Source organism: Hyperolius riggenbachi, chromosome 4, assembly GCF_040937935.1.
Source record: "Hyperolius riggenbachi isolate aHypRig1 chromosome 4, aHypRig1.pri, whole genome shotgun sequence".
Lineage (NCBI taxonomy): Eukaryota > Metazoa > Chordata > Amphibia > Anura > Hyperoliidae > Hyperolius > Hyperolius riggenbachi.
In genome coordinates this window covers 306,052,082-306,078,009 of record NC_090649.1, presented here as the reverse complement: position 1 = coordinate 306,078,009, position 25,928 = coordinate 306,052,082, and the positions used below count along the sequence as shown (strand labels likewise).

The 25,928-nt window shown below is 43.1% G+C and overlaps 1 protein-coding gene across 2 annotated transcripts; it reads left to right on the top strand.

Moving 5' to 3' along the window:
* Positions 1-1,183: 1,183 nt before the first annotated feature.
* ALDH8A1 (aldehyde dehydrogenase 8 family member A1) lies at positions 1,184-21,022 on the top strand. Of its 2 annotated transcripts, XM_068231613.1 has the most exons (7): positions 1,184-1,364; positions 3,141-3,288; positions 10,733-10,888; positions 10,962-11,111; positions 12,861-13,117; positions 18,039-18,200; positions 20,500-21,022. In XM_068231613.1, the coding sequence occupies exons 1-7, from the start codon at positions 1,227-1,229 to the stop codon at positions 20,950-20,952; spliced, it is 1,464 nt and encodes a 487-aa protein (XP_068087714.1). In that variant the 5' UTR covers positions 1,184-1,226; the 3' UTR covers positions 20,953-21,022. The 2 variants fall into 2 exon arrangements, with proteins under 2 accessions (XP_068087714.1, XP_068087715.1); XM_068231614.1 differs by lacking the exons at positions 1,184-1,364; positions 3,141-3,288 and adding an exon at positions 9,496-9,600.
* Positions 21,023-25,928: the final 4,906 nt, after the last annotated feature.

Sequence of the window (25,928 nt, the reverse complement as noted above, 5' to 3'; positions counted from 1 at the left end):
ATTGGCCACATCTGCCAATTTTCATCTGGTGTGTGTACAGAGCTTTAGTCCTGAACCTTCTGTGTAGTGGAATACCATGGAGAACAGTCAGGTCTTTTACCAGACTGCTTTTTGGTTTTACTGTGTAGCCATCTAAATTGCAGAAGTGGCTGGACAGAATTCGACATCCTTTTTTTTCAGGCAAGCATTTCCACATTTATTGAATTTCAGATGGTTTAATCAGTTTGCCTGGAATTGAATAAACAATGTAAGGCCCCATTCACACCTAAAAGTGCAAAACGCCGGCGATTTCCACCGGCGTTTTGCGGGGGTGATTTTTCTGCGTTTAATGCGGAAAAATCACTGGACACTACAGCGATTTTTCCGCAAACGCGATTAGCGCTTCTATAGCACTAAACGTGATCACCGGGAAATCACCTGAAAATGGTGCAGGCTAAACGTTTGCATTTGGCGATTAACGCAAATTGCCCAAGTGAGAACTGGCCCATAGGGTATGATTACACTAGTGCTTAAAAAGTGCTAGCGCTTGAGCGTTTTGGTGAAATCACCGGCAAAACACTCTAGTGTGAATGGGCCCTAAGGGCTGGTACACACCTAAAGTGCTTCTGAGCGCTTTATAAAATGCGAGTGCTTTGAAAAGCGATTGGCTAATGTCTTTGTATGGGATGGATCACACCAGAACAATGTGATTTATTTTTTTCCCCCAAATGCAAACGCAGGTCCTGCAGCATTTCTGAGGTGATTCTGCATCAATGTTACGTATAGGAAAGTGGAAAATCACTCTAAAAAGCACTAGAACAGAGCGATTATCCAACCGTTTTTGTTTTTTTGGTTTTTTTCGACAAAGCTGTACAATTCCAGCTATACTGTACAAAGAATAAAAAATTGCTATGCTAAAATGCTCCAAACATCGCTAGGCATATGCCTAGAATCGCTAAGAAAAATCACTTCTAAAAACTTAGCGATTACGATTTTTTGTTTTTATCATCTTGTTTCTGTAAAATTATGTATTTCATAACATTTTAGTGAGCTGTTAATACCAGCTTTTTTTGTTTAGTTAGTGTGACCTTTGTTGTTTACCCATTTTACCTGTGAGTGACATTCCAGCTTACTTTGTTGAGGTTGTAGATTTGCAGAACTGGGAGGAGCTAACTGATGTACAGTCCAAACTTCAACTTGCTTGTTTTTAGCTCTTGGCTAGCATACCGCAGCTGCTTTCTGCGAACATGGAAAAACAAAATACCCTCCTGGAGCTGCAGAATTACATTGGGGGCACATTTATTTCTACCAGATCCTACATTGATTCCTTTGATCCTTCTACAGGGAAAGTCTACTGCAAGGTGCCTGACAGCGGCCATGAAGAGGTGAGACAGGGACATGGGCATCCTCTGTGCTGGATATTACATTGTCATGGGAATCTTTCTGCAGGATAGTGTGTGCTGGGTGCATACAAACATCCAGTTGTGTTATGAAGGGCTAATGGTTTTTCGAACCCACTGCGTATATCAGATGTGAACACAGAATTTCTAAATAACTTCTAGTTTATGGCTTGTAAATGTTTGCTTTCGAGAATAAAACTGGAACGCCTACCAAATACCTTCTTTATAGTTTTAAAGCCCACTTTTATTTATTTGAACAATTTTTTAACAACTTGTATATTTCATTTAGAGGTAATTTTGTGGTTATTAGTGATGTCCTTCATTCTCATTATGCAAGGTACACACCATACAATTTTCTGTTAGATTTACCTGCCAGATCAATTTTTCTAACACTGAATTTCGATCGATTTTTTGATTTTCCAATCGTTTTTTTTGTATCATTTTTCCTATTTTTTTTTATCGATTTTCATAGAACTGAATGAAAATCGATCAAATAAAATAAAAAAATGTATCGAAATTCAGATCAGACATGTTGGAAATAATCGATCTGGCAGGTAAATCTAACAGAAAATTGTATGGTGTGTACCTAGCGTAACAAATCTTCCCTCACTTCCTGTCCCTTGGACCAGGGGCGTAACTTCAGTGGCCTGGACCTCCCAGCAGAAGTATCAGGGCGGGCCCTGCCCCAACCCCCACTCCTTTACCCCCAATTTTATGCTGCTTTGAAATGAGCTGATAAAACTTTCAGAAAGTGCTTTTTGTTTGATCAATTCTGAACTGCTAAAGATTTACATTGGAATTGAATGAAAGCTGGAATAATTTGTATCTTATTGACCATCTGTAGTACCCACTGAAAAAAATATTGCTTCATTTCCAGGTTGCAAGGCCACAGAGATCAGAACTTTTTTGCTCTTTATTCAGAAATAAAGTAAAAAATAATTGCTGGAATTGAGCTTTAAAGTAAACATTTCATGGTGAAACAAGTTCTATTTTACTTTCCTGGGGCTCCTTCCAGCCACCTGAAGCAATACAGGTCCCACGTCTTTATCCAGTTGGACTGTACTGATCAGCTGTGACCATCCGAAAGATTGCCTGTCACAGGCTACTGGGCATGCAAAACCCGGGCTGTGCGCGCCACCTTCTTGTGCTTCCATGGCCGGGAGAGCTCAGTGAGTTGGCGACCTTTAGGAGGGTCATAGCTCATCAACAGAATGCAACAGGAGGAAACCAAGGGACCTATAAGGCTTTGGGGAGCTGAGAGAAGCCCCAAGTAAGTAAACCTAGATCTTTTTCCCCAATGACAGGTACACTTTAAAAGCGAACAGCAAAAAATAATGCACAGCATATCACTGACCTCTTAAATCAGAAGGCATTCGCTTGTTCTCACTTCCAGCATGAATACAAGAAACTAGAGATTTATTGTTCATTTAAGCGCAATGATTTGGGCAATGGAAATGTATGCCCTACTGCAAACTGAGCATTCAGAATCGCTGGTGTAACAAATAGAGCTATACTGTATTTACAGAAACCAATTTGTATGCCCATCTCATACCTCACAAATTGCCTGTTTTATGTGTGTGGTTGTATAGTTCATTCTAGATTTGATTCATAGCAAAGTGCAAAAAATGTGAATATCTGGTATCCGTGTTTCAAAAAGATATCATCATACTCTAAAACATAGCAAGAACACCTAAAACAAGAATATATGGAAAGTTCTTGTATATACTCTGTAAATTAACTTTATAAAATCTTGTTTTCCAGGTCAGTGCTGCAGTAGAAGCTGCCAAGGCTGCCTTCCCATTATGGTCTTCCAAGACTTCTCAAGACAGGTCTACAATCATGTGCAAGCTCGCTGACCTGATAGAGAGCCACATGGAGGAGTTTGTACAAGCGGAGTCTAAAGACCAAGGTAATCTACATGATTTCACTTACTGTATTTCAGCTAACACATATACATAGATCAGAAAAAGAGAAAGTACACCAACACAGTAAAAAGAAAATTAGGCATTAGCTGGTTCGAAAACTATTTATCGTATATAACTATTTGGGTGTAGAGGACAAAAACCATGGAAAAATAAAATAACTAAACCTGGTGCGTCCATTGTGCAGGGTGTCTTGTGGAGCTTACCCCCCAAGCTGTAGGAAGAATTTGTTGTAGAGAAAAAGAGGAATTATGTGCTGCAAGATCCCCCATGCCACATAGATCCCCATGTTACAAGATCCCCATAAATAACATCCCCCAGTCACAGATACCCTATGCAAGAGCCTCCTGTTTGCAAAACGTAGTGGAAGCCTTCTTACTTCTCCAGCTGGCACGTGTCCTTCTCCGTCTTCGGCAATGTAGCACAATCAGACACTGCAGTGCCATGCTAGGAGTCCCGTCTTCTGTTGCCATACTTCCTGGTCTAGCGTCTGTACGGCAATGCCGCCTCCTGGATTGGCCCTGCAGTTCAAAGTCATTGGCTCCGATACCTCTGCTGGGGGGACCTAGAAGTCCTGCCTCAGCCAATCACTTTGAACTGCAGCACCAACCCAGGAGGAGGCATTGCCATACTGATGCAAGACTAGGAAGTACAGCAACAGAAGACAGGACTCCTAACGTGCCGGTGCAGCGTCTTATGTACTAGCTGAAGATGGAAGAGGAGATGGATGACTCGCTTTGGCTGGAAAGGTAAGAAGGCTTCTGCTGCACTCTTCAAATAGGGAGGCTCTGCCATAAAGTATCTGTGTGTCATGGGGATCTTGTGAGATGGGGTTCACTTGACATGGGGGACTCTGCCAAGGTATTGTGGGGAGGAGCATATAAGTGCATTCGGACCATAAGACGCACTGACTTATTCTCCCCTCTTTTGGGAGCAAAAAAGTCTTGTGGTCCAAAAAATACGGTATATTCAACCCTGGATGTTTAACAACACACAGCAGATTCCACCACATCATTATTTATTGAACAAAAATCCAAAATGGAGTAATCATGTAGCTTGTAGAACCACCTTTAGCAATAATAACCTGAATTACCAGTAATTGCTTTCTATATGAACTTAACAATCTCTCATGTTCATTGAAGGTTGTGAGCATTCAGTTATGCACAGCTCTCTTAAAGTCCCACCATAGCATTTTCATCACTTTGAGGTCTGGACTTTGGGCAATTGCAACACCTTCATTCTTTATAACTCTTTTAAACAAACCATGCTTGTTAAGTCGTCTTCTATTTGTGCTCTGGAACTGGAACCCAGTAGCTGTACATTGTGATAGATTGCAAAGCGACAGTGATTTTGAAATTGTAGAAGTCAAAAGCAAACAGGATTCCGTGTGCCATTGCGATTTCCTAGAGCGATCTGCAATTTTGGAAATCACCAACACTTTGCATTCTGACAGAAAGCACTGGTGATTTCTGAAATTGTGGAAGTCTGTAATTTTGGCCGCAATTCTTGGGAGAGATCACGGGCCACTGATGCAATTGCTCCAGGATTGCTCCTGAAATGCTGCAAGCAGCGATTTGCTGCGAGTGGGACCTGCCCCATTGGGATTCACTGGTGTAGCGCTTTGCAGATTGCCAACAAATGGCGAGTGCTGTAAAATCGCTTCCAGTAGGTCCCAGGCTTTATTGTGTGACAGACAGAGAGAGACACTGTGATGTGGTGATAGGGAGAGATGTCACATGTAGAGATGGTCATAGAGATACTAATAATTATGCCTTGCATGAAATGTAATCCAAACTAAATACAGCTTGGAGCTGAGCCAATCAAATGCCCTTTCTACCAATTGTGATTGGCCCAATTTCAAACGGCATACAATTTGTGTTAAACTTGCATGCAGGGTAGAATTATTAGCATCTTATTGCCATCTTTAGTTGGCATACAATACATTAGACAAAGCTCCTTCATTATGTGTTTTCACCTTGGCTATGGTCAATAACTCCAATTTCCTATTGAAAAAAACTGTGTGTATTGGAGTATTAGAATGGAGAAGATTTGGAGTTTTTAGATTGTTCAAGTTGTCTATGTGGTGTGAAGTATTCCCATCACTTCCTACCAGGGGACACCTAAGGCACTATTGTGACCCTCAGAGCATCACTGGGCAGTAAAGTGTCAATTTCCTCTTCCTCACTGGCAAAAACATTTTCTGTGAGATTGCTGTTACCATATTTGCCACATTTCCTATCTGGACAGGAAGTCCGAAAATCTTTCAACTACAGGTACATAGTTAATAAAATTGATTTAAAATAATCATACATTTTAGCACAATTTTCAAAACTAACTAAAAGGTTTTCTCAGAGTTTGGTTGGCTTTAAATTAGTTTTATAAAAAAAAAAAACAGAAGGGGATTGAATGCAGGATTATATGAGAGAAAGCTGGACATCCCCTGTTACAGAAAAAGACCAGAATGTACAAGCTGGTGCGTCACCCAGCAACACTTGAGACAAATATTTCATAGGGACTTTTGTGTAACTGTTTAGACAAGCAGTTCCAGATGATAACCAAGACGATGTATGCTTTGGTTGGATATCTCTGTAAACACAAGTTTTGCATCGCTGTTTCACTAAACCTCAGAGTGATCACTAAACAAATGTGTTCAGTCAGTTGTGTCATGGACAAACCACCAAGTTTGCAAGCCATAGAAAATGTTATAAAAGCTGGCAGCAGAAGATGACTCAGAAATGAACTGATTATGGCTGCAGATTCCAAACTGGGAAACTTCACTTACATGCTAAAGGAAATGATTTTTGCATAAATCATATAGATAGATTGTTCAGCATGTACTATAGATGAGAATGGGTATTTCCAATGGCTTCAGCCTTCAAAGCCTCTGCAAGCTTTTGTAGTGTAGCTGTGTCTCTCTTCTCAGAAATGCTTTTATGTTTCTTATGTATAGGTTTATAGCCAGGGCCGGATTTCTGGCAAGGCCACATAGGCCATGGCCTAGGGCACCAGAAATTTAGGGGCGGCTCAGTGAGGGGCAGTAAAGCTGTTTTATGCAGCCATCCCTATCTACAAAGACAGCTTTATCCTTTGAACTATCTGTCCTGTACTTGTGTCGTCCCTGCAAGACCTGTAAGCTCTATCCTGCAGGTACACATCAGCCTAACTCTCATAGTGACACAATGGGTCCATCATTAATGATATGGCAAACATAACATAAAAGTTCTTAAGGAAAACATAACTAATAATCTAGACACAAATTACTAAAATAGTTATTGTCTGTGACATCCAATGATGGAAAGTAAGTAGAATTCTTATTGAGGCACACAGAGATAAGAACCATCCAGACGGTATAGTTGGCCTTGGGCGGTAAAAAGTACAAATCCGGCCCTGTTTATAGCTTACACCAGAACTGTGTGCCCCACACTTGCATATAGCATGAATTTGGCTTCATTTAATAGTGTACTTGTGCTCCACAGGCATCATTTTGACCCATCTTTCATCTCATGAATGCAAATGAGACCTGTGAAATCGCTCACGCGTGTCTCCTAACACAGATCAGGTTGCTGGTTGGTATTCTGTAAGGATATGTTCACCCTATGTGAGGTACAGGGCTAGGCATATAAAGCTACTGCCTAGGCCCTGGGGAAAGCAAGGTGGCCCAACTGTTTATCAGTTTTATTTCAGGTAATAACTAGCATCTGCCTGCAAATGACAGGGAGGGGCTGTATCCTCTACTTTTTTTCTTTATTACTGGGAGTGCGGGATCGTAGGGGTATTCTCAGGACTGCCACACCCAAAAACACTTGAAGATGCTCATCCTGAAAAGTAGCCTATATTAACAGAATGCCTGCACTATGTATCTCTCCTTCTCAATTCTTATATGTGTTAATGTTTTCTCAGCAGTGGTGGGAGGAGGTAGGTGGGGTCATGTGATAGTTCTGTGCTGGAGAGATCTGACAAGATTATCTGCATACTTGTTCCTGGTGTGATTCAGACAGTACTGCAGCCAAAGAGATCAGCAGGATAGCCAGGTAACTGGTATTGTTTAAAAGAAAATAAATATGGCAACCACCATATTCTTCTTCCTTAAGTTGTCCTTTACCTCTTCATCTGCCCACATTGCTGCCCAAGACTTAAAGCCTCATTCTCATCATTCAGCGCAGATGACTGTGCGATCGGAACGCAACACGTACGATCGCACGCCATTTGCGCTAATATGCGCTGCAGATCCCATTCACTACAGTGAATGGGATCTGCGTTGCGATTCCCGAAAATACATGCAGCAGTGTGATAACGCATCGTACTGCTGCGCAGCGCATATGATGGGAACGGTAGAAGGTCTGTCTATGCCCTTCTACCGTTCTTGCGTGTCGCACACTATGCGTGCTGTCAAAATGCGCACGGCAGCGCACATAGTCTGAACGAACCCTGGCTCTTCCTCTGCCCACATAGCTACCTAAGACTTAAAGAACACCTGAAGCGAGAGGGACATGGAGGCTGCCATATTTCCTTTTAAGCAATACCAGTTGCTTGGCTTTTTTACGGATCCTATGCCTCTGATACATTTAGCCATAGCCCAAGAACAAGCATGCAGCAGATCAGGTGTTGACTTTCTGACATTATTCTCAGATCTGACAAAATTAGCTGCATGCTTGTTTCTGGTGTTACTCAGCCACTACTGCAGCCAAATAGATCAGCAGGGCTGCCAGGCAACTGGTATTGTTGAAAAAGAAATAAATATGGAAGCCTTCTCCCTTAAAGAGACACTGTAGGGGGTCAGGGGAAAATGAGTTGAAGTTACCCGGGGCTTCTAATGGTCCCCCGCAGACATCCTGTGCCCGCGCAGCCACTCACCAATGCTCCGGTTCACTTCTGGAATTTCAGACTTTAAAGTCTAAAAACCCACTGCGCTTGCGTTGCCGTGTCCTCGCTTCCCCTGATGTCACCAGGAGTGTACTGCGCAGACACAGACCATACTGGGCCTGCGCAGTACGCTCCTGGTGCCATCAGCGGGAGTGAATACATGGCAATGCAGGCGCAGTGGTTTTCAGATTTTAAAGTCTGAAATTCCAGAAGTGAACCAGAGGCGGGGCCGGAGCATTGGGGAGTGGCTGCGCGGGCACAGGATGTCTGTGGGGGACCTTTAGAAGCCCCGGGTAACTTCAACTCATTTTCCCCTGACCCCCCTACAGTGTCCCTTTAACTCTTCCTCTGCCCGCATGGCTGCCCAGGACTTACCACATGGATGTCCAAGATTTAAAGGACAGCTATCAAAGAAACTGTCATTCTGTATACCCCACATACCTGTAGAGCTTTTAGCCAGTAACAATGGAAAACTTTTCAGAGGTCTTTTATCACAGCCTTGTGTAACAGGTCCCTACTTCATAAGTCAGCATCGAAGGCAGGAATGTACCATGTAGATAGATGCCACTTCCCTCTCACTATTCACAGAGGAATGAATTACTGTTTGTTTCTGCCCTGCCCACACCCACTGCTTTCTTACAGATCATATGAGAACAACTGAGAGAACAACTATTTTTCAACTAGATCAGAGAAAGGATCTAAAGAGAAGGACCCTCACTTTATTCCTGTTCTTGGATGCTTACACTTACCATTAAGAATGAGCTCTTCCTGGCTGTAATCTTGACTGTTTACTTTAGAACTGCGTAAAGCAGAGACTGAGACACACAGAGCTGAAGCTGATGAGTTATTTACACACTATTTTGATGCTATATCTCTCCTTTCTGTTGTTCTGAAGACATTTCAGTAACAGTATTACAGCCTGTAGCCAGTGCTATTTCTGTATGCTGGATGTGCTGGGCACAGTCCTCTATAGTAATTCCAACAGTAAAACCAGTTCTCTGTGAATGTGATTTTCTTCACATAAGAAATGAAAAGATGAAAAAAAGACTTTGTATTGCTTTTTGCTAGTAATAACTAGAAATATATGTGGCATTTAGAATTTGAGTTAACTTTTATAGTTTTCCATTAACTTCCCTGGCAGTATGATTATTTCCAGATTTTAGGGTCTAAAAGCGGTGTAATTGTTTTTTGCATGCTTTTAGACTTTGAAACCGCAAAACAATCATGCCGCCAAAAAACCTGCAGCAGCCCCTGCTCCTTCTCACCTCCCTGGGATCCAGCACTGCAGTTATCTTTCCATACTCCAGGTGGCACTGTAACCCTATAGTGAGATTGCCAGCTGTAGTCATGACAACAGGTGGCAATCTCATCCAGGGGGATGCAGAGTCTCGGAGGACAAGAAGAAGAATGGCTTCCGGTGTCTGGATCTCCGAGAAGTGAGTGAAAATGCCTGCTGAACACTATGCTCTGCATTAACCTTGCCTTGGTCGCCACAAGTCTGGCTGAAGGTTACTGCTCTGAGCTGTGGATTTGCAACCCCCCATGCCTCACAGCTAAGGAGATTAAAGAACAACTAAAGTGAGAGGGATATGGAGGCTGCCATATTTATTTCCTTTTAAGCAATACCAGTTGCTTGGCTATCCTAATGATCCTTTGCCTGTAATACTTTTAGCCATAGCCCCTGAACAAGCATGCAGCAGATCAGGTGCGTCTGACATTATTGTCAGATCTGACAAGATTAGTTTCATGCTTGTTTCTGGTGTGATTTAGACACTACTGCAGCCAAATAGATCAGCAGGGCTGCCAGGCAACTGGTATTGTTTAAAAGGAAATTAATATGGCAGCCTCCCTATTCTTCTCACTTCAGTTGTCCTTTAACTCTTTCTCTGCCTACATGGCTGCCCGGGACTTAACTCTTCGTTTGCCCACATAGCTGCCCAAGATTTAACTCTTCCTCTGCCTACATGACTGCCCAAGATTTAACTCTTCCTCTGCACACTTGGCTGCCCAAGACTTAACTCTTTTCAGGGCTTCTCAAGATTTAACTCTTCTTATGCCTACGTGACATTTCAGCACTAATCTCTTTCTCGGTCCATATGGCCTCCTCAGAACTTAACTTCTCCCATCAGCGCCCTCCCTGGCTGTGCTTCTGTCCACCATGTAAAGGGAATGTAAAGTGGTTTTTTTCTTTTCATGTTTATTTTTTTATGTAGGTCAGCAATTATTTTAATTGCTGCTTGTTTAAATTTCAAACCAGTTTACTTGGAGTATCAATTGAGCATGACAGATAAGAAATTGTTTTCCTAAAGTAAGTCATCAATGGAAATTGTTTACTAAGTGGATCAATAAACATTTTTAAAGTACTCCATTCTAATGATGTAACTTTAAAGTCATCAACAGTGGACTACAGAAAAGTCAGTTGCCATAAGCATAGTGACTCACAGCAGCTTGACTTCTAAATCTGATTATTTGTATAGGTTTACATATGAGTTTATTTAAAAAAAACAAATAAATACAAACCTGATGTCTGGTTGCTTGTAACGCTAATTCAATTGTGTTGCTTTTCAGGAAAGACTGTAGGATTAGCTCGGACTGTGGATATACCACGATCAGTATACAACTTTCGCTTCTTTGCCTCTTCTATCCAGCACCACACTACAGAGTGTACCCAGATGGACCACCTCAACTGCATGCACTATACAGTGCGCACCCCTGTTGGAGTTGGTAATACTGACTACAGTGAGGTTGGTTGGGGCCTTGTTACATCAGTTTTCCTAATTATGCTTCTTTTTGTTAGCTGGACTAATCAGCCCGTGGAATCTGCCCCTCTATCTGCTCACCTGGAAGATCGCTCCTGCTATAGCATGTGGGAATACAGTTGTGGCAAAGCCAAGTGAGATGACCTCTGTTACAGCATGGATGATGTGCAAGTTAATGGATGAAGCAGGTAGTGTATGTGGATTTTCACTGTATGGCATTTCAGTATTGCTGAAAACAGCTGAGTTTATGGAGCATTTAGTAAAATGTCAATTCATCAAGGCTGTTACTGCATGGCAAGCTGAAATTACCGAGCAGTGAGGTAAATTACCGACTTGTGTGGTAAATACCTCTAACACATGTCATCAAATGTCAGTTCATAAAGATCAACGCATGCGGTAAAGCCCAGGAACATGCTTTCTAATTACCGGCAGCTCTCATCTGTTGAAAACCAGCTTCGAATGCCTTCCGTGTGGATATCCCCATGATTGACAGAAGCAGAGAGCCAATAGGAACAGCCTCTCTCTCCTGCAAGTCCCTGTGATAGGATCCAAAGCCTTCTAGGGAGGGTCCAGCTTTTCTAACCCCCAGGTAGTGTGTAGAGAGATCGGGAACAAAAGAGGTTGCCCCTGCGGCCCTTCAGCCGTTCAACCCCTTAGGTTCCTGTTTGAAGATGCAGAGGAGCTAGTGAGGAAATCACCTAAGCATGGCATGTGTAATGTTTCCTGGAAGTGCATCTAAGCTGTGGCAATTAAATAAAATGTTAAAAAAGACTAATAGATTCAAAGTGAGCAGAGGCAGTATAATAAACATGTACATTCTAAAGGGATGTGGGGATGTCTCTTACTATTATAATGCTTTCACTGCACAAACAGCATGTGAATTGAAGCATAGTATTTCAGTAAATTACCAAACTTCTACAGCACCTATGAAAATATTGCTGAATTAGCAAAAAAAAAGTCCTGAATACCGAATGCAGTATTTTCCTGTTTTTTTTTTTTTTATCGTATAACCTTTGATAAATTGATGCCATAACGGGTGTTCCTTTATGTTGGAGCTGGCTATGTACTGTATTTCTGGTATCCTGGATATCATATAAGCAAAAAGAGGACATCATGAAAACTAAGTGGATGGCTAGACAACCTGCATCTGTTTCAAGAGAACACTTGATAATAAATGGGCAAGTGGAAATTTTATATGATCATGTTATTTATCACTAGCGACCTAAGCACGTTTAAAAACAGGCTCTAGGTCTGTAACCGCCACCACAGCACGCACCTGCGCTCCAGCACACACACACCGCTCCCCCCCTCCTGGCCCCATCATCCTCCCAGCTCTGCGCTGTGCGTCCCTGTTGCCCTTGCAACCACAAGGACAGCACAGACCGAGCCGGCTGAACTGCGCGCACATGCACAGTTCAGTTTTCACACGCACACTGGGACAAATGATGATGCAGGGACAGTTAGGAATTATTATATAGGATTATTGAAACAATGCAATAGGAAATAAGAAATCTTAAGGTTCACTTTGTCAGTCATTTAGTACGGCATGTACCAGCCTATAGGCTATTATAGGTTAAAAAAAAGCACACCTGAACTGACAGGGATACAGAGACAGACATATTAATTTCCTTTGAAACAATGCAAATTGCCTGGCTGTCCTAGTACTGAGCCTCTACCTTTAACCCTTTAAGCCATGGACACTGAACAAGCATGCTGATTTGGTGTTTCTGATAAAAATCTGACTAGAGTAGCCACATGCTTGTTCCAGGTGTGTGATTCAGACACTACTGCAGCCAAATACATCAGCAGAATTGCTAGACAACTGGTAGTCTTTAAGTGGAAATAAATATGACTGCCTCTATATCCCTTTCAGTTTAGGTGTACTTTAAGGACACCATTTTTATTGAAATTGAGACCTTTCTTTTCTTTCTGTGCAGGTGTCCCTCCTGGTGTCATCAATATAGTGTTTGGTACAGGCTCAAAAGCTGGCGAGGCTCTTGTGGGTCACCCCGATGTCCCTCTCATCTCCTTCACTGGCAGTACAGTAACTGCTCAGCATATAATTGAGAAGAGTGCCCCATTCTACAAAAAGCTGTCACTGGAGCTTGGAGGAAAGAACCCTGCTATCATATTTGAGGATGCAGATCTAAAGGAATGTATTGCCACCACTGTTCGCTCAAGTTTTACAAATCAGGTGTGAGATTGGCGTAGTTAGTTCTCCTTAGCACTATAATGTTAGGTAATACTGAAATAACTGAGAATGAATCATTGCTACTGCACTGCAAGTATAAGTCTGCCTGCTGTATTTTCAGTGTGCAGCACCTTCTCATACTATATGAGCATGTTGCAGCTAACACCAAAACAGTCCACAGGTACAGCTACGTGGTCATCCAGATTTTTTTCAGGCACTGATTTGAGTTGGCTTCATGGTTTTTAGTGAGTCTCTGCTCTTAACCTCCTTAGCGGTAATCCCAAGTCAGGCTCGGGACGGAAATCTGCAGCCCAGAGCAGTAAGCCCGTGCCTGAGCAAGTTATATGCAGGAGCTGCTGCAGATATCTCTGTGGTATGTTTTTAGGGTCTAAATGCTTGAGAAAAAATTGCACAGCTTTTAATCCTAACACCAGGGAAGTTAAAGCAGCAGGGTCAGCATTACTATGCCAGGAAAAAAAAACAAATATATAAGTAGATAGATACTTGTTCTACTTACATAATATATGTATTATACTGTCCATGCTTTGATTTCAGTGAATTTATATAGTAAATAAAGAGAATTTTGTTCCTGGCATTTGCCATCTTGACTCCCTCTGACTGAAACCAATCCTGATGTAATTTCCTCCCTTAATTTTTTTTCTCCTAGAAATTGCACTTTCACAGCTAGCTTGCTTTGTAAACACATGTGAGCATAGATCAGATTTAAGCTCAACAGCTCACTGGACTGCCCTCATCTAATCAGTGAGGAGCAGCAATGTGGGAGTGGTGATGACAAGCTACCGTCTTGTCGGCGATGGCCAAAATAGAACTAGGCTGACTGAGATAAGATTTATTACAGCAGAAACATTTCTGATTAGATTTGAGTGCTTGCAATGCAGGGTGAGGTTCCAGGCTGCATAATTAACACAGAGCAGTGGGTAAATGGAATTTGATTTTGTGGCTGACAATCCCTATTTAATGGCTTGTTCCACTAAATTGTGTAGATTAGGGTTTCTGCACCGTATTATTCCTTTTTTAAATTAAACAGTTTCTACTAAGGAATAATAAAAGATTTAAACAAAAACAAAAAAAGCAATATTACATTTTTATGCTGATAAAGTTTTGCAACTGCTGAGATCCTAAATAGGAAAATAATGTAGAAATAGGTTGCTATGTTTGTCTTTCAACAGTCCCCAGGCGAAAATAGAAGTAGCAGGGGCGTAGCAATAGGGGTTGCAGAGGTTGCCACTGTATCGGGCTCTTGGGCCAGAGGGGCTTCTTAGGGCCCTCCTTCAACTGCAGTATTAGCTCTCTATTGGTCCTGTGTTCATAATAATCACTTCTATAGATACTTTGAATAGTGTTACTCATTAACAAGCTATTTCCCTTCCCCTTCTTGTACCTCTGACACTGTAGTTGCCATTGGCAGGTTTTGGTGCGCCGTATGAATTGTTATGTACAGAGTGCTTGGGGGCCCCAATGTAAAACTTGCATCAGGTCCACAGCTCCTTAGCTACGCCACTGAGAAGTAGTAATATAAATTGCATCCACCTGGTGGCCAAAATCAGGATTATTGCTGCTCATTATGTGGGAAGAAATGCAATAATCATGTAATTTTTGTGAAAGTTGTCAGAGTGCAGTGGAATATAATAAATAAAAATAATAATGTGCCAGCCAGCATCGCATGCAGCCAAAGCAACTGTTTTCTATTTTGCAGTGTCTTATACGCATTGTTAAACTACAGTGGCAGTGCTACACAGCCATAGGCCACAGTGCAAATTTTACATTGGACCCCACTCAGCACTCTATATATGTAAGAGACTAAACAGCCATTACCATGCTTCGTATAAACCAGTGCTTCCCAACCCTGTCCTCGAAGTCCACCAACAGCACATGTTTTGCAGGAATCATCACACAGAGTTTTCCCCAGGCTCTTTTAGCCAGGTGCCCCACCTAGGGAATTTTGGTGAGCACCCGGCTGTCGTTGGCTTTCCTCCTCATCCTCCTCCTATGCTGTAAGCAGAGTTGTGCCGGCATTCCCTGTCACGCCCCACCTGGCAACTTTTTCATGCCCCTCAGCTGGAAGAAAAATTTGTGGAGAACACTGCTCACATATTCACAAGTGGGATAATTAGTGCCATAGCAGTGCTGATTAAAGGACACCTAAAGTAAGAGCTATATGGAGGCTGCCATAGTTATTACCTTTTAGACCAGTGCTGTCCAACTGTTGGCCCGCAGACCACATTTGGCCCACGAGACCTCTTGCTGCGGCCAAGCCTGTTTGCTGTGTCAGTCCCCCTGCTCTCTCTACTTCTGCCAGACTTGCCTCTTTCTCTCCACTTGGCTCCACCCCCAAAGCCAGGATGTTGCCGCTCTGCCACTCCAGACCAATGCTCCCAGGAGCTTGGCCCTCTAGGTCCACTAAGTTGGACAGTACTGTTTTAAACCGTACCAGTTGTCTGGCATCCTGCAGATCCTTCATGCATCAGTAGTGTCTGAATCACACTCCTAAAACAAGCATGCGTCAAATGCTGTAATACTTAAGTCACGCATCTGATCTGCATGTTGTTCAGGGTCTGTGGTTAAAAGTATTAAAGGCAGAGGAAAAGCAGGACAGGCAGGCAATGTGCTTTGTTTAAAAGGAAATAAATATGTCAGCATTTATATCCTTCTCACTTTAGTTGTTCTTTAACTACCTTTATAGATTTCCCCCCAAAAAACACATTATTTTGGGGCCTTATGGACGACTGGGTTTGGAAACTCTGGTATAGGCATACAAGAATTCATAATAGCATTTTGGATATTCACACTCAAAGGTGGGGGAGGGAGGCAATGTGCAGCTAAGAAGCTGCTGAATTCTAGAAACGATTATTTCCGACATGTCCAATCGGAAACCGATTTACTGTCAGATCGATTATTTCCGACATGTCCGATCTGATTTCCGATCGATCTCCGAGCATTTCCCCATCGATTTCCTATAGAAGTGAATGGGAATTGATTGGAAAGCAGATCAGACATGTCGGAAATAATCGATCTGACAGTAAATCGGACAGAAAATCTCATAGTGTGTACCTAGCATTAGGTAGACCCTCATATTACATAGTGGTAACATTGTACAATCAAGATATCATCGGTGGGCACCTTAAGACCTATCTATGCACACTTTTAGATTTGCTGCCCCCTTAACTGTTATGTTACCAAAAAAATAGGCAATTTTTGAGGACAAATAGATAACTACCACCTCTGAAATGCAAACACAAACAAAAAGATACAAATAACAGCAATGAATAGGGTTTACCAGCAGAGGGCAATAATGTACAGAATTTAGGTAACTGTAGAGTGCAATTCACAAAAAAAGGTTCTGTGAGACTGTAATGTCCCATGTTATGAGGTGAAGGATCTGTGCAACATCCATGAACAAAATGAATTTTGTTCATCTTTGCTAAGAACGTGTGTGTGTGCGCGTGCGTGTGTGTGTGTGTGTGTGTGTGTGTGTGTGTGTGTGTGTGTGTGTGTGTGTGTGTGTGTGTGTGTGTGTGTGTGTGTGTGTGTGTGTGTGTGTGTGTGTGTGTGTGTGTGTGTGTGTGTGTGTGTGTGTGTGTGTGTGTGTGTGTGTGTGTTTTTTTTTAAACACTGCACTTTTTTGCATTATGCAAGTTCATAATGACCTATTTGTGTGCCAGGTAAAGGATGGACACCTTCAAGCTAAATGCCTATCTGATAGAACATGTCAAAACATTTCTTCATTACAATTTGTGGAAATCCTAAAAAAAAAAACTAGAATCTAGACATTGGTTTCACTTTGCAGGAAGCACTGAGGGTGTTTAAAGTGGACCCAAATTAAAAATACAAGATTTCAGAAATAAAATATATTTTCTAAATTATAATGATAAATAGCAGCCTTTTTTCAGCTGCATGATGACAAACAAAACACAGGCTGCTACTGATGATGTCACAGGGGAGGTGATCTCAGCTTGTGTGAGATTTCACATAGACGACGCCCCTGTGAGGGAGGGTAGCTGATGACAAACACACCCATGATCTAAAACCTACCAAGCTCAGAAGTAATGGCTGCCACCTGTATAACCCTAGTTATGAAAATAGAAGGGTGAAAAGCATACACTGAAATGCTCATAGGCTTAAAGGAGTGTTTATTGATCTTTGTATGTGTCAGAGTGGTGCAACTAAATATTTTGAATTAAAAAAAAAAGTTTAGTTTGGGTCCGCTTTAAGTAGTACTCTAGTGAGAGGAATATAGAGGCTGACGTTTTATTTTTCCTTTTAAACAATGTGCATTGCCTGGCTGTGCTGCTGATCATCTACCTCTAACTTGTACCCATATACCCTGAGCAAGCATGCAGATCAAGCTCTGACTGACGTCTGACTAGACTGCATGGTTATTTCAGGGGTGTGACACTACTGATGCCAAAGAGACCAGGCAGCAGGACTACCAAGCAACTGGTATTGGCATTACAAGTAATACATATGGCATCCTTCATATGCCTCTCCATATGCCTTTCACTTCAGATTCCCTTTAAACCTTGGTGTTTACTATATGGGGAAAGAGTCAGGCAGTGCTCCTGCTGTCTATCCACAGCTGCTGATGAGAACCAACTAGACACTGTGATCAGGGTAAAGAAACACAGAGCAGTGGATTTCTTCAACAACTATGGCCGTTATTCAATTCACCTTTTCTCCTGAGATTTCTCCTAGCAGATAATTGTTCATCTTCTGTTTAAAATAACTTTTTAGCACTCTGAAATTTAAAAAGTATCAAAAAGTAGGTAAAAAATGTATAATAATACAATGGTAAAGGTTACGGTACATTTTTTCACTGTGAATATGGGTACTTGAACATCTGGGTTGAATGGCAAAACTTTCTGAGGCATGTACACGGTTTCCTAATCATGTGTTTCTTTCACAGGGGGAGATTTGCCTTTGCACAAGCAGAATATATGTTCAGAGTTCAGTGTATGAAGAGTTTCTTAAGAGGTTTGTAGAAGCTACAAGAAAATGGAAGGTTGGCAATCCATCGGATCCAACAGCCAGCATGGGAGCTCTGATCAGCCAGAACCATTTGGCAAAGGCAAGCTAATGATACTTATTTCAATTCCTCTAGATGATGGAGAGCAAAGGGAAATGGAATGGTGGCAAATTTTTAACACTAGTGCAATGGAATATGGAGGTTAGGTGAAACAGCAGTCCGAGCAACCAATCAGGTTTAAGCTGTGAAATAAAACAATTGGCTTCCTGGACAACTGCCTCACAACTATTCCTGTTATCTTAAAGGAACACTATTGATTAACATGTTTTTTTTTTTCAATTGAGATAGGAAATGTTTGGGAAGTGCTGCTAAGTACAGGTGGATTTGTACATTTGAATCCTTATTTCTTTGTTTACTGTTATCTAATTCCTTTTACCTTTTCTGACCGCAGTCTGCTGTAATTCTGACGGGAAAATGAGCCATGAGGGCAGAAGGGAATCTCTCACAGTGTATCTGTTAACTCTGCGTGTGCAGAGTTCTCAGTCAGAGACAGGCAGAGCTTTCTCTCGCAGAGAGCAGAGGAAATGTATCTTATGTGCAACATAATCATTTGTAATTGTGTGTGTGAAACCTGATGTTTGACAGGCTTTTGTTTTCATATAACTCTGCTTCAGTATTACACTGTTCTTAGGGCCCGTTCACACTGCACGCGTTTCCATATGCGTTTTGGAAACGCGTGCGGGGGGGCCGACACGCAGGACATCAGACATTGCATAGAGTGCAATGTCTGATGTTCACACAGCATGCGTTCCGGACCTGTGCGGTCCGGAAACGCATGCTGCACGCAGATTTTACAAAAACGCGCGGCTGTCCCATTCACTTTTCAGTGATGGGATCAGCCACGCAACGCATACGAACGCGGATGGCGTGCGTTCGTACGCTTTGCGGTCCGCATGCGTTGCGGTCCGCACTTTGTAGTCTGAACGGGCCCTTAGCATGTCAGACTGCAGAGATTCACCTATGCAAATGAGACATTCCAAACGCAGCTAAAATCTGCACACAATGAATTACAGCTTTTGCCTCTGACATTTAACATGAAAAGTAGTAAACTGTTTACACAGCTACTTGGGCATTATTTGTATATTGTTGTATATGTTGGAACACTTGGACATTGATAGTGTTTCTTTAAAGAGGAACTCCAGTGAAAATATTGTAATAGAAAAAAGTGCTCCATTTTTACAATAATTATGTATAAATGGTGACATTTTTACTGCTGGCAAGTGATGTCACTAGAAGTAGCTGCTGTAGACAGCTATTCCCCACAATGCAATGAGGTTCACAAACTGCCAGGAGTACCATGGTTCTCACAGTTTCCTGTGGGAGGAGTTTCACCTCCATATCAGCCATACAGAGCCCCCTGATGATCCGTTTTTTGTGAAAAGGAATAGATTTCTCATGGGAAAGGGGGTATCAGCTACTGATTAGGATGAAGTTCGATTTTTGGTCATGGTTTCTCTTTAAGTTTGGTGTTAGTTAAACTGATCCCTTAGGAAAGGTTCACACTTATCATTACGGGAACCTCAAATGTTTTCTTTCGTGCAAATTTTTTAGATACTATATGCATTCATTTGCACTTTTTTTGCCCACATTCTTTCAGAGTAGCTAATGAAAGTCAATATGAATTTGCATGCGGTTAAGTGTTTGGCACCACCAGCGTAGAGTTCTGTGTGAGAGCAGGGGCAGCTAATGTCATAGTAAAATATCAGCAGGGCCGGATTTACCATAAGGCAATGTAGGCACGTGCCTACAGGCACCTGTTTATGGAAAGGTGGCTCACTCCCCTCCTCAAGTGCCTCCCTCCTGCCTTACCTATGCAAATTCCATAGCAGACTGTAAATAAGAGGTTACTCACCCAGCTCTCTGCATTCCACTGACCAGATCACCCTTCAGCCAGGGGCAACTCTAGCTACTTAGTATTAGGTAGCCAGACATATCCTCAGTATTAAGGGGCACCTGTAGCTACCTGTGATGGACAAGGGAAATAATGGAGAAGTGACAGCTGGGACAGCCAGCACACTTGCCATGCCGTCGGGCGCGGGTTTGTGGAGGGCGTCAGGGCAAAATCTAAGGTACCAAGACATCTGTGCCTATCGGCTCCTGTGATGTAAATACAGGCCTGAATATCAGTTATTAATATTGTTTTACTATATAAATGTAGTAGAATATCTGTAAAATTACTGTTTTTCTACTACCGCTATGAATGAAGTAGTAGTATATTGGTAAATTTACTGATACTCGACTACCACTATCCTGTGCCCGTTTAAACGGGCCTTATTTTCAAATGTACGCACAAATATATGTTTATATATATTTTGAGACTTTGACACTTTCTTTCCTCTAGGTGAAAGGCTATGTGAAGAAGGCTTTAGAGGAGGGAGCCTCAGTTGTTTGTGGAGAAGGCATAGATGTGTTAAGCATTCCACCAGAACACCGAGGTGGTTATTTCATGTTGCCGACTGTGATTGTTGGATTGAAGGAAGACTCTTGTTGTATGCAAGAAGAGATATTTGGGCCAGTGACTTGTGTGGTACCTTTTGATTCGGAAGAAGAAGTCATTGAAAAAGCCAATGGCGTGAAATATGGCCTTTCTGCTACTTTATGGACAAGAGATGTAGGACGTGTTCACCGAGTAGCTAAGAAACTGCAGTCAGGTCTTGTATGGACTAACTGCTGGCTTGTGAGAGATCTTAATTTGCCCTTTGGAGGCATAAAGGCATCAGGAGTGGGAAGAGAGGGGGCAAAAGATTCCTACGAATTCTTTACTGAGGTGAAGACAGTCACAATAAAGCACTGATATGATGATCTTTTCTTTTACAACGTTAACATACTCGTTATTCAAGAATAAAATTGGTAGTGACATTAAAGGTGAATTGGTAGATTTTGTACGTCTGAATCGATATATATGTTACAGCCAGAACCCGAAGTCTGGCCACTTTGGGTTCTGGCCGGTCGAAACTAGAAGTGGCCGTCTCACTGCGGCCAATGCGCAAAATGGATTGAATCCTGGTGGTTCCTTGTACTCCCTCACGGCTCTGGCTCCTCCCCCACCCCCCTCCTGTTGAGTTCTGGGCTTCTGTCAGCTGGGGACATATGCATCCCCTGCTCCCCCTCCTCCCAGAGTCGTTCATCGCGGCAGGAAAGCAGGGATTTCCTGCAGAGCGGGTGCTGGCAGAAGCAATGTCTGCAGCGTGACGAACGACTCTGGGGGGCAGGGACGCGTGTGTAACCGGCTGACAGAACTCAATAGGAGGGGGGCGGAGGGAGGAGCCAAAGCCGGGGAGACAAGGAGCCAGCAGGATTTAATCCGTTTCACACATTGGCCGCAGGTACACGGCCACTTCTAGTTTTGACCGGCCTGAACTAAAGTGGCCAGACTTTGGGTTCTGGCTGTAACATATACAAGATCTGGAAGGCTTTATGCACACCAAGATAATGGGCAATGTTGACATTCTACCTTGCTTAGAAGGCCCTATATACATGCAAACTTACTATTAGTGCTAGTTCACACGGCTCAGCAGGGCTGGATTTGTACTCTTTACCGCTCAAGGCCACTGTCACCAGCCGCCCCCTTCAGTATAGGTAGCGAGAGGACCCCTCCCTCTAGTATAGGTAGCCTGATGACCACCCTAACTCTGCAGTATAGATAGCCAGATGGCTCCCTATTCCCTCACTTCAGTATAGGTAGCCAGTTCGCCTCCACACTGCAGCAGCAATCAGTGTCAATCACCTCTACGCTCGTCTCCAGCCTAGAAGCTTCCTCTTCCCCTCCATCTCCCTCAGCCGCAGCTGTACATCTGTCTCTCAAACCAGCATCTCTTAGAAACATTTTTTCTTCATTGTGCTTGAGTCTTTTCAATGTGAGTTATACAGCACTTTTTTGTGCTATATTGGCCTAAGGAAGCGGGCAACACTTGCGAAACGCATGGTCTACACCTATTTTCTGTGCAATAAACCTTATGAAGTTACTTTGAGCTGTACTGGCTACTTTATCTACGGGAGAGGTAAGCCATCAGTTATGGGGGTGTCCACCCCCAGTAGTATGCAAACTACAGTTACATTACAAAGCATCTTCCATTTTGTACAGCTGTTGCCAGCAGCAGCATCGGCTCTATTCATAGTCATGTTGAATGGCTGAACGTGATAAATGGAGCACACAGTGCCTTGCATAAGTTCCGTGTTATGTCATAATTCTTTGTGAAGTGCGTGGCGTATGACTGCTAAGAGAAGCTTCCAATAAGATAAATTGAGTTTGTGTTTGAAGATTCTTAGTGTGTGACCCGGGCTTCCAGATTAATCAGCGGCAGTATGATATGTGAATAGCCCATTCTTCTTGTCTTTGATTTTCTATTCATCATAATTTTTTCCACAGTGATGTTATTGATCACACATACCAGGAAATTTAACTGGGAAATGTTGCCGCCTCTTCCTTTTCCCTCCCTAATAAGTTCTTAAAATAGTAGCAGGACAGTGGAGAGAGGAAGTACTTGGCTGAACTGATGGCCCATAGCTCCGGCTTCTATAGCGCTTGTGTCATGAGCCTGCCATGTGAGGGGCTGTTTTGTGTTACTATTATGACCTTTACTGTGACTGAAAGTAAGAAATCACAAAAAGATAACAGTCCTCACCCTTGTGTCTTTCATCAAAACATTATCAGAAAGCTCATTCATTTCAGTCACCTCTCGCTTACATCCTTTCCTGCTCAGAACTCAGTGTTTGGCAGAGCCCCAAATATCCCAGGAACAAAAGGAGAATTTAGGAAGGACTTCTGATGAACAATAATTAATCTGGCTTTATCTTTTAAAAGTACTTTGCGCATGGAGCGGGACTGACGTGTTCAGGTAGAGCACATAGCATTTTATATGCACTGAAAAGATCTATTTGTTTTAGGTACTATTAACATTAGGTTAATTATTCATACTAGTCAGCATATTTCTCATTGTTTTACAAAGTACACATTAGCTGTTTGCGTCATGTTCTCCTCAGGAACTCTCAGTTTAGTTTTGCTGCAGACACCATACCTAACACATACCAGGGCCTAAAAGCTATTTAGATTTAAAAAGGAACTGTTGTGAAAATCTTAAAATTTAAAAAACGTACAAATAAGCCGGGGTGTAACTAGAAGTCCCCGGGCCCCCCTGCAAGAATTTGAGCGGGCACGCCCACCCCACCCTGGGGCCCGCTCATGGCCGTTTTGGTGGGGCAGGAGGGGTCGCAGCATGAGGGGAGAGCTTTGCACATCAGGGGGGAGGGGAAACAGTCCCCCCCCCCCCTCCCTCACCTCGGGCTCTCCCCTCTGCGCTCCCCCTCCTGCATCTATCTAAGTGTCAGCAGCAGCGGCGGCAGCAGTAGCTATAATTACCTCCATTCACCACCGGAGGTCTCCGATCTGCAAGGGCTTCACATTACTTCCTGTTTTAACAAAATAAAGGTGAATAGAGGTAATTATAGCTGCCGCCACCGCTGCTGACACTTAGATAGATGCAGGAGGGGGAGCGCAGAGGGGAGAGCCCGAGGTGAGGGAGGGGGGACTGTCCCCCCTCCCCGCTGATGTGTAAAGCTCTCCCCTCATGCTGCAACCCCTCCTGCCCCCCCAAAACGGCCATGAGCGCCCCCCCCCCTCCCCCGCGGGGGCAGGGGTTGCTTCCCCTATTGTTACGCCAGTGCAAATAAGAAGTACGTTTCTTCCAGAGTAAAAGGAGCCATAAATTACTTTTCTCCTATGTTGCTGTCACTTACAGTAGGTTGTAGAAATCTGACATTAACGACAGATTTTGGACTAGCCCATCTTTTCATGGGGGGCTCTCAATATGACCAGCAGCCTCCCTGCTCACCGTACACTATTTTGGCAGTTGGACGGAGCAACTGCCATTCACTAAGTGCTTTTAAAAAAAGAAAACCCTGAGAACCCCCCTATGAGAAGATGGGCTAGTCCAAAATCTGTTGGTAATGTCATATTTCTACTACCTACTGTAAGTGACAGCAACATAGGTGAAAAGTAATTTATGGCTCATTTTACTCTGGAAGAAATTTACTTCTTATGTGTTTGTGCTTTAAATTTTAAGATTTTCGCGACAGTTCCTCTTGAGGAACTTTACTGAATATAGCTTAAAGAGACTCTGTAACACAATTTTCAGCCTTATTTCTTCTATCCTATAAGTTCGTATACCTGTTATAATGTGGTCTGGCTTACTGCAGCCTTTCCTAGATGCACAGTGGCTGTGTTATCTCTGTTATATAATCTAATCTTCTTTCCTCTGATGGCTTTGTCGGGCTCAGGCAGGAATGAACTGTCTGCTGTTATAGGCAGAAGCTATACACACCCTCTCCACGCTTTGTGTGAGTCACAGACTGAGCTTCTCTGAGCCTATCACAAGCTGGTTAGTTTGTTTGTAAACACTGCCTAAAGAGAACCCGAGGTGGCTTTGTATAACGTTAGTGGGGCACAGAGGCTGGTTGGGCACACTAACACCAGCCTCTGTTGCCCCATGGTGTGTGTCAAAGACCCCCCTGCTCGCCGCTATACCCCCGCAATGCTGGCGACACGCAGCGTGTCGCCAGCACAATGTTTACCCTAGCGCTGTCTGTCAGCGCCGCTCCGCCGCCTCCTCCGCATCGCCGCTACCCGCCCTCGTCCCTTCCCTCACGCTGATTGGAGGGAAGGGACGAGGGCGGGTAGCGGCGATGCGGAGGAGGCGGGGGAGCGGCGCTGACAGACAGCGCTAGGGTAAACATTGTGCTGGCGACGCGCTGCGTGTCGCCAGCACTGCGGGAAGGATAGCGGCGAGCAGGGGGGTCTTTGACACACACCATGGGGCAACAGAGGCTGGTGTTAGTGTGCCCAACCAGCCTCTGTGCCCCACTAACGTTATACAAAGCCACCTCGGGTTCTCTTAAAACTGGCAATTACAAGCCAGGATTGCTGCAGGGAGTGGCAGAAACAGCACATGCACAGCACATTTAATGCATTAAAAAGTGCTTTGTTTAATGTTACTTTATAAATCAGTTAATGTTTGCCTATAGTAAAATCCTTTCCCCAATTTACATTCTTAAATTTATCACAGGTTTCTTCATCTTTACTGCTGCCAGGTGCATCACTGCGGAATGTTTGTTTAATTTGTGTTCTCCCAGAGTGCTTGGGGCAGAGAATTCTGCATAATAAACAGCCTAAGCTAAATATCCCTGGTAGGGCGCAGCTACATACCAAGATATAGCTATATATAGATATAAAAAGTGTTTATGATGCTGAAACCAGAATAATTAATACAATAGTGGGTCTACTGAGTAATTGTTTTTCATTCTACTGTATGTCTCTGTGGTGCCTCTTTAAAGGATACCTTAGCCCATATGAAAATTGCAGGCGTGTGTAGGAGGCTCTTCTCATGCCCATCGCTTCCCCATTCTCCTCTGTCACCCTCTGTTATTGTGTAATGTCCGCCAGAAGCTACTTCCGGGTCGGTAGGGTAGGTGCACACTGCAAAGATGCTGAATGGCGATGTGCATCCTTAATGGGACCCCTTTGGCCGGGAGCGCTCTGCGCATGTGCACTACATCACAACTACATAGTGCGCATGCACAGAGCATATGTACCACCCCCCTTACCAGTGATATTTAGCTCAAGGATGCCTTCTACACATGCCTGCTTCCCCCATTTTTACATTTTCATATAAGCAAAGGTAACCTTTTAAGGGCGAAATGCCAATTCAGAGGACACATATAACTCTAATTTCATAATTAAATGGTTGGAATGAAATATACATAGTTTTTCTTGTG

Excerpts from the sequence above, each read along its gene's own strand:
- ALDH8A1 (XM_068231613.1), top strand. The coding sequence starts at position 1,227 with ATGGAAAAACAAAATACCCTCCTGGAGCTGCAGAATTACATTGGGGGC. Across the intron at positions 13,118-18,038 it reads GCTCAAGTTTTACAAATCAG|GGGGAGATTTGCCTTTGCAC; the intron begins GTGTGAGATTGG and ends TTTCTTTCACAG. Across the intron at positions 18,201-20,499 it reads GCCAGAACCATTTGGCAAAG|GTGAAAGGCTATGTGAAGAA; the intron begins GCAAGCTAATGA and ends TCTTTCCTCTAG.